Source organism: Pseudonaja textilis, chromosome 12 (assembly GCF_049901715.1).
Source record: "Pseudonaja textilis isolate UNSWEBS1 chromosome 12, rPseTex1.2, whole genome shotgun sequence".
Lineage (NCBI taxonomy): Eukaryota > Metazoa > Chordata > Lepidosauria > Squamata > Elapidae > Pseudonaja > Pseudonaja textilis.
The window spans coordinates 11,930,381-11,939,181 of record NC_142001.1 but is presented as its reverse complement, the minus strand read 5'-3'; the positions used below and the strand labels follow the sequence as shown (position 1 = coordinate 11,939,181).

The 8,801-nt window shown below is 43.6% G+C and overlaps 1 protein-coding gene across 1 annotated transcript in view; it reads right to left on the bottom strand.

Moving 5' to 3' along the window:
* BCORL1 (BCL6 corepressor like 1) overlaps nucleotides 1-8,801 on the bottom strand; it is a 41,364-nt gene that overhangs the window by 8,212 nt on the left and 24,351 nt on the right. Inside the window, 2 exon segments of the mRNA XM_087941034.1 lie at nucleotides 1,720-1,905; nucleotides 4,411-4,631. Of these exon segments, the coding sequence (XP_087797160.1) occupies nucleotides 1,720-1,905; nucleotides 4,411-4,631 (407 nt within the window).

Here is an 8,801-nt window from a genome sequence, read left to right as displayed (position 1 = left end):
GGTTGGAAATGAAATCAAGCAGTCGTTAAATGAATCACACGGCTAGCTTGTTGAAAGCTGACTGGGATGGTTGCAAATAAATTGAACCCCCCCACACACATCCTCTTCTTTGTGGTAGCCTCTCAAATACTGGAATCATCAGGGGTGGGATTCAACTAGTGTTACTACTGGTTTGGTTATTACGTTTTGCGCACGCATGCACCTTAAGCTATGCTGCCCGGAGAGCTGAAAAGCGCTGCACGCAGATGCACAGGGTTCGAAAAGCCACTTTTTCCCCCTGCTCTTTCAACCTCAGCTGTGCCATGCAAAGCAGCTGAGGTCGAAAAAGCAGGAAATAAAGGACAGGTAAGAGCCCAGGCGGGCGGGTGGGCCAAAACAGCAGCAGACACAGAACCAGTTTGCTGTCTGCTACTCTTCAGTGCCAGGCAGAATCGGTAGCATCCCACCCCCGGCTATCATATCTCCCCAAATTCTCCTTTTCTTTAGGCTAGCCAGACTCAAAACCTGCAGCCGTTCTTCGTAGGTTTTAGTCTCCAGGCCTTGGATCATCCTCAATAGATACCGGCTGCCAAGCCCCCAAATTTGATCACATGACTGGGGGGTGGGTGCTAGGGCAGTCAAAAGTGCGAGGACCGGTTGCAGGTCATTTATTTATTTTTTCCAGTGCCTTTGTAGCTTTGTAGATTCCCTAAACGAATGGTTGTTAAGTCAAGGGCCCCCTGTAACACTGTCCCTCCAGCACTGCTGGCCTTCAGGGGGAGGCCGAGGCCCATGGGGGCCGGTTCTGGCCTGCGGGGGGCTTACATCTGGCCCACAGGGGGCTCTCTGGAAAAAGGGACGGACCCGACTGCTGTGTCTCTGCCAGCAAAAACAGCCTGGAAGGGCCCCACGAAGCCCTCCTGGGCTCCATTTTCAGCCCCGATGGCCTCCTGCAGCCCTCTGACAATGAAAATGCACCCCCCCCGCCCCCCTGGGGCTCCGTTTTCGCTGGCAGAGGTCTAGCAAAACAAACTAAAAACAAAACAAAAAGAGAAATGTTTCCCCTTTTGCATTTCAACATCCAAGAAGGGAGAAGAAAGGAGAAAGGGAAAGAGGAAAGACAGAGAAAAAGATGGGAAGAAAGCAAGAAAGGGAGAATGAAGAGGTAAGGAAGAAGAAAAGAAGAAAAAGAAGGAAGGAATAGAATAGAAAGGAATAGAATAGAATAGAATAGAATAGAATAGAATAGAATAGAATAGAACAGAATAATGGAATGAAGAATAGAATAGAATAGAATAGAATAGAATAGAATAGAATAGAATAGAATAGAATAGAATAGAATAGAATAGAATAGAATAGAATAGAATAGAATAGAATTCTTTATTGGCCAAGTGTGATTGGACACACAAGGAATTTGTCTTTGGTGCATAAGACCTCATTGTACTTAAAAGAAAAGATACATTAATCAAGAGCCAGGAATCATCAGGTACAAGAAAGAAAGAAGGAAGGAAGGAAGGAAGGAAGGATGGATTAATGAGAGTGAGGGGGAATCTGAGGGAAGTCCTGCCCTAGCACTTGGCCATCACAGGTGTCCCCCCGCCCCCGACACAAGTGACATTGAGCTGGCCATGCCTACCTTGGGCCCCCTGAGGTCAAACACAGCCCTGATACGGCTCTCAATGGAATGGACTTTGACCCCCCTGGTCTATAGCATTAGCCCCCCCCCCAAAGACTACTCACCTTATACCCAAGCCGGGCCGCTCTCTGCAGCAACGTTTCCCCGGCGTTCTTGTTCACGATCAGACGTCGAGCTTCGGGGGGCACGGCTGGACTTGCGGGGGTCTCGGGCGTCCTTTCCAGGCTGTGCTGCCGGACTTTGCCAAAGGGGCTGGGCTCCCGGGACTTCTTTGGAGAGCGGGATTTGGCCTGGAGAGGCACGCAAAGACACGGGATTTAGTCAAGGTGGGGGCAGAGAAGACGCTTACGATCACAGAGGTGGGAAAAAAATAGCAGGATGAGGCCTTTTGTGTGCCCAACAATTCCCTCCTGGATACTACAGGCAGAATAAATGATGAACCTGAAATAGATTTATGCCAGGATTTGCACTGGATACTGTTTGTTCTCCTTGCAGTGCCTGCTAAGTGGTTGTTGTGTTTCAAGAGAACTAATTCCCACCTGCAAATAACAACTTTAATAATATTTTTAATTGCTGTAATATCCTTTCTTTCTTTTTCTTTCTTTCTTTCTTTCTTTCTTTCTTTCTTTCTTTCTTTCTTTCTTTCTTTCTTTCTTTCTTTCTTTCTTTCTTTCTTTTCTTTTCTTTCTCTCTCTCTCCTTTGTATGCCATCTTTATTATTTTTACAAATAAGTCAAGGTGGAAAACATATCCAGCACTGTCCTCCTATTTTCCACCACAACAACCATGTGAGGTAACAAATTAACAGATAATCAGAGTTGGAAGGGACCTTGTAGGTCATCTAGTCCAACCCCCTGCCCAAGCAGGAGACCCTACACCATTTCTGACAAATGGCAGTCCAGTCTCTTATTGAAAGTCTCAAGTAATGAAATTCCTACAACCTCTGAAGGCAACTTCTGTTCCATGGGTTGATTGCTCGTGCTGTCAGAAAGTTTCTCCTTATTTCCAGGTTGAATCTCTCCTTGTTCAGTTTCCATCCATTACTCCTTGTCTGGCCTTTGGGTGCTTTGGAGAATAGCTTGACCCCTTCCTCCTCTCTGAGGCAGCCCCTCAAATATTGGAAGCCTGCTATCCTGTCTCCCCTGGTCCTTCTCTTCACTAGACTAGCCAGGCCCAGTTCCTGCAACTGTTCATCGTATGTTTTAACCTATAGTCCCTTTATCATCCTGGTTGCTCTTCTCTGCACTCTTTCTAGAGTCTCAACATCTTTTTTATAATGTGGTGATCAAAATTGGATGCAGGACTCTAGGTGTGGTCTTACTAAGGTTTTATAGAGTGGTATTAGTACCTCCCTTGATCTTGATTGTATCCCTCTGTTCACGCAGCTTAGGACTGCATTAGCTTTTTTGGTTGCTGCTACACACGGCTGGCTCCTATTTAGCTGGTTGTCCACTTAGACTCCAAGATCCCTTTCACAGTTCCTGCTACTGAGCCTGGTTTCACCCAGTCTATTATATGTGTCCTTTTGGTTTTTCTTGCCTAAGTGTAGGACTTTATACTGAATTTCATTTTGTTAAATGTGTGTTCCAGTCTGTCAAGATCCATCTGGATCGTGAGCCCGCCTTCTTGGGTGGGCTGGGCTGAGAGAGGGGGACTGGCTCAAAGTCACCCAGCTGGTTTTCCTGCTTCAGATGGGTGGGCCTCCCACTTTCTACCTTGGTGCCTTAATCACTAGACCAAACTGGCTTTCTTTTTCTGGAATGGTTTTATTCTGTATTGACAGTGTAGACTAACCTGAAGCCTTTGGAAGAATGGCCGTAAAGAAATACAGTCAATGGGTAAATATAGCCATCAAATGATATCTATGTGCCTGAATCCCCAATCTGGTCATCCTGACCATCCCATTCCTAACATCGCTTCTTAACCCAAAGGTGCCTTTTTTTTCCTCAAAAGGAAACTGGATTTTGTTTTTCCTTGAAGACGTTTTGCTTCTCATCACTTCAGTTCAGAACCGAAGAAGCTTCTTGTCAGGTTCCAAGCAATGCAACCATCATAAAACGAACTCGGGGGCATTCTAATTCCTAAATTCAGGCATCTTGGATGAGAAGCGAAGCGCCTTCAAGGAAAATCTTGGGAAAAAAAGCACCTTTGGGGCAATCTAGGACCTGGATGACGGAGAATCTCCTGTTCTGACCCAGGCTTCCTAAACCGTAGTTACGCACACACTTACTTTAAAAACAAGATTTATTTTATTGCCACACTGGGAATTGCTTTCATTCCCAGCCAGAGTTAATCTCAATCCCTGAGATAAGCACACACCTCTCGGTTCTGTGAAGGGCTGCCAAAAACGGAAGTTATCAAATGAACTAGAGAAGAAACCAACCAAAGTACAAAACAACCCAACGGAAGTACAAAGAGCTTCCAGAATGACTCTGAACTGATTGAACGACTTTGCTTCCTGCAAAGGTTTCCTCATCTTGGCCTGACTTATCTTGGCCTGCCTTACTCCCGAGTCACCCCTTTTGTCTCAGCTGCTCTTGCCTTCCAGCAGGTCTGTGCACACACGCACTGGGAACAGGCTCCCCTTGTTCCTCGGCCTCACTGCGGCCAGACTCCGGAGGCTCCGGAGTCAGCACCCCACTCCCAGATGGTTCTGGCCCCATCTCTGCATCGGACACAGGACCCTCATCCGAGTCCTCCACAGACTTTCAGATGGTCCCTGTTCTGTCCGATCCTTCTGCCGTCTGCACTGGCTGCTGGTGAACCACAACATCTCCATAGACCCCTCTCCTTACCTTCCCCTCTTCGCAGATGCCCGACAGGTGTTTGGTTTTGCATTTGCGTTTCCCGGAAGGTTTCTCCAGCCCTTCTTGAATTGGAGCCATGCCGGAGTGATCCAGGAGGAACCCATTCTGGAAGTCCAGGTGGCCTTGGAGGGATGGAGAGAGCCGACTCCTCAGGCAGAGCTCGGAGCCTTTGCCCAGAGCGGAGCTTTTGTGCTTTCTGTACCGGAAGTCTGCAAGCAGACCACAAAGAGAGAGAGAGAGAGAGAGAGAAAGGTTAGAGGTGCCCTCAGAGAAAAGGTTCTGCCCCTCCAGAATTTGTCTGAGAGAAGAGAGGGGGGAGGGCCAAGAAAAAGGGAGCAGCAACAATCAAACAGCGGCCTGCTTGTTTTGAAATTTTGCTCCTGGGGCTCAGCAGCTGACTAGAATAGATGCCCACTTTGGGTGTGAAATAATTCCTAATCTTTGGAAGAACCCCGTGTTGTGATCTACAGTCCTACATACAATATTCTCTCTCTCTCTATTTTTCTCTCTAAATATCTATATCTATCTACCTACCCAATCTTTCTCTCTCTCTCCCTATATCTATCTACCATCTCTCCCCCCCTATATAAAAAATACCTATATCTATCAACTCTCTGTGTGTGTGTGTGTGTGTGTGTGTGTGTGTGTGTGCGCGCGCGCACATATATGTATGTTTTCTTAAGTTTTCGTGGGTACTTACATGTATAGTATTCAGCTTTGTTCGGGTATTTTCCCATGTCATTATAGTTGTGCTTTTAAAGTAGCAACGTTTCAGCAGAATCTCATCTGCCATCATCAGGCTTCTGTCTAGAAGACGAACACTATACAGAAGCCTGATGATGGCAGATGAGATTCTGCCGAAAGCACTTCAACGTGTTTCACCAGCCCTTTCCCTACCAAGCAGAGTTTTTCCCCCCTTAAGTGTTCTCCCCTTTTCGTGTTACAGTTCCTCGCATCCGGCTTGCAATCCAATCCAGACTATTTTAGGCAGGGAGGTCCAAACTTGGCAACTTTTAAGGCTTGTGGCCTTCATCTCCCAGAATGGGCTCAGGGTACTAAGCACCTGATAGCAGTGAAAGACAGCCTGACCCGCTAAAACATTTTAGACTAAAAAAAAAAAAAGCTATCTCTTTTTCTTGGTGGATTTGCCTCGTACTTTTCTAGTTGTATAGTAGAAAATGGGTTTGTGTTATTAAGCTGCTTGTATTAAAGCATCTCCTGCTACCCCACCCTGGTTACTCGGGCCGAGTTCTTATGTCCGCATTCACCAACTGCTAAGGAAAGGAAGGAAAGACCGCGTGATTCAAAAGCAAAGGATTCTGGGAAAATAGGGAGGGTGCCAGGAGGAAAGGATGCTAGGAAAAAGGAACTTCCGCCTTCTTACTAAAGGCTGCCTGCATCCTGCAAGAATGGAGGAGGATAAACTACAACCCAGAGGTTCTCGAGGACTCAGGATCAAAATAATGCATTCGGCCAAGGATGATGAGACACCACAATTTGTCTGTGGTGCAGAAGATGAAGATGATGGATTTCATCCCGCCCGTTTTCCAGTTTCTGCACAGTGTCCCCCCCCGTAATGCATCCTGCATGGATTCTTCCCTCCCCCCCCCGCCCGCCAATCCTTTTCCCTGCAGCCCTTCCCAGCCTCTCCGTCTCCGCTGCCACCTTTCCTGCCTGCGACTGTCGCCTGTGGGAGAAGCCTGCCCCCTGGTGGCTGTTGCAACCGGGAGGCTGCGGGCGTCTTAAGTTCAAACGGAGCGCAAGCAGCGGCGTAGCCGGGGCCCCGTTTCTGCGGAAGTGGGTTGCCTGAGCCAATGTGTAAAAGCCGCCATTCTCCCTCCCGCCCCAGGATGCTCACGGTTTGAAAAGGAGAAGAAGAATAGCAATGCCACGAGGGAGAGAGGGGGAGAGGGCAGTGGGTGGAATGAGAGAGAGAGAATGAGAATGAAAGAGAATGAGAAAGAGAAAATGAGAGAATGAGAAAGAGAGAATGAGAGAATGAAAGACAGAAGAGAGAATGAGAAAGAGAATGAGAGAATGAGAAAGAGAGTGAGAGAGAATAAGAGAATAAGAAAGAGAATTAGAATGAGAGAGAATGAGAGAGAATGTTAAAGAGAATGAGAGAATGAGAAATGAGAATGAGAAAGAGAATGAGAAAGAAAAAAAGAAAATGAGAGAATGAGAAAGAGAATAAGAGAGAATGAGAAAGAGAGTAAGAGAGAATGAGAAAGAGAGTGAGAGAGAATAAGAGAATAAGAAAGAGAATTAGAATGAGAGAGAGAATGAGAGAGAATGTTAAAGAGAATGAGAGAATGAGAAATGAGAATGAGAAAGAGAATGAGAAAGAAAAAAAGAAAATGAGAGAATGAGAAAGAGAATAAGAGAGAATGAGAAAGAGAATAAGAGAGAATGAGAAAGAGAATGAGAGAATGAGAGAGAATAAAAGAATAAGAAAGAGAATTAGAATGAGAGAATGAGAGAGAATGTTAAAGAGAATGAGAGAATGAGAAACGAGAATGAGAAAGAGAATGAGAAAGAAAAAAAGAAAATGAGAGAATGAGAAAGAGAATAAGAGAGAATGAGAAAGAGAATGAGAGAATGAGAAAGACAGAGAATGAGAGAGAATGAGAGAATGAGAAAGAGAGAATGAGAGAAAAGAGAATGAGAAAGAATGAACGAAAAAGACAGAATGGGAGAATGAGAGAGAGAAATGAGAATGAGAAAGAGAATGAGAGAATGAGAAAGACAGAGAATGAGAGAGAATGAGAGAATGAGAAAGAGAGAATGAGAGAATGAAAGACAGAAGAGAGAATGAGAAAGAGAATGAGAGAATGAGAAAGAGAGTGAGAGAGAATAAGAGAATAAGAAAGAGAATTAGAATGAGAGAGAATGAGAGAGAATGTTAAAGAGAATGAGAGAATGAGAAATGAGAATGAGAAAGAGAATGAGAAAGAAAAAAAGAAAATGAGAGAATGAGAAAGAGAATAAGAGAGAATGAGAAAGAGAGTAAGAGAGAATGAGAAAGAGAGTGAGAGAGAATAAGAGAATAAGAAAGAGAATTAGAATGAGAGAGAATGAGAGAGAATGTTAAAGAGAATGAGAGAATGAGAAATGAGAATGAGAAAGAGAATGAGAAAGAAAAAAAGAAAATGAGAGAATGAGAAAGAGAATAAGAGAGAATGAGAAAGAGAATAAGAGAGAATGAGAAAGAGAATGAGAGAATGAGAGAGAATAAAAGAATAAGAAAGAGAATTAGAATGAGAGAATGAGAGAGAATGTTAAAGAGAATGAGAGAATGAGAAACGAGAATGAGAAAGAGAATGAGAAAGAAAAAAAGAAAATGAGAGAATGAGAAAGAGAATAAGAGAGAATGAGAAAGAGAATGAGAGAATGAGAAAGACAGAGAATGAGAGAGAATGAGAGAGAATGAGAAAGAGAGAATGAGAGAAAAGAGAATGAGAAAGAATGAACGAAAAAGACAGAATGGGAGAATGAGAGAGAGAATGAGAATGAGAAAGAGAATGAGAGAATGAGAAAGACAGAGAATGAGAGAGAATGAGAGAATGAGAAAGAGAGAATGAGAGAATGAAAGACAGAAGAGAGAATGAGAAAGAGAATGAGAGAATGAGAAAGAGAGTGAGAGAGAATAAGAGAATAAGAAAGAGAATTAGAATGAGAGAGAATGAGAGAGAATGTTAAAGAGAATGAGAGAATGAGAAATGAGAATGAGAAAGAGAATGAGAAAGAAAAAAAGAAAATGAGAGAATGAGAAAGAGAATAAGAGAGAATGAGAAAGAGAGTAAGAGAGAATGAGAAAGAGAGTGAGAGAGAATAAGAGAATAAGAAAGAGAATTAGAATGAGAGAGAATGAGAGAGAATGTTAAAGAGAATGAGAGAATGAGAAATGAGAATGAGAAAGAGAATGAGAAAGAAAAAAAGAAAATGAGAGAATGAGAAAGAGAATAAGAGAGAATGAGAAAGAGAATAAGAGAGAATGAGAAAGAGAATGAGAGAATGAGAGAGAATAAAAGAATAAGAAAGAGAATTAGAATGAGAGAATGAGAGAGAATGTTAAAGAGAATGAGAGAATGAGAAACGAGAATGAGAAAGAGAATGAGAAAGAAAAAAAGAAAATGAGAGAATGAGAAAGAGAATAAGAGAGAATGAGAAAGAGAATGAGAGAATGAGAAAGACAGAGAATGAGAGAGAATGAGAGAATGAGAAAGAGAGAATGAGAGAAAAGAGAATGAGAAAGAATGAACGAAAAAGACAGAATGGGAGAATGAGAGAGAGAATGAGAATGAGAAAGAGAATGAGAGAATGAGAAAGACAGAGAATGAGAGAGAATGAGAGAATGAGAAAGAGAGAATGAGAGAATG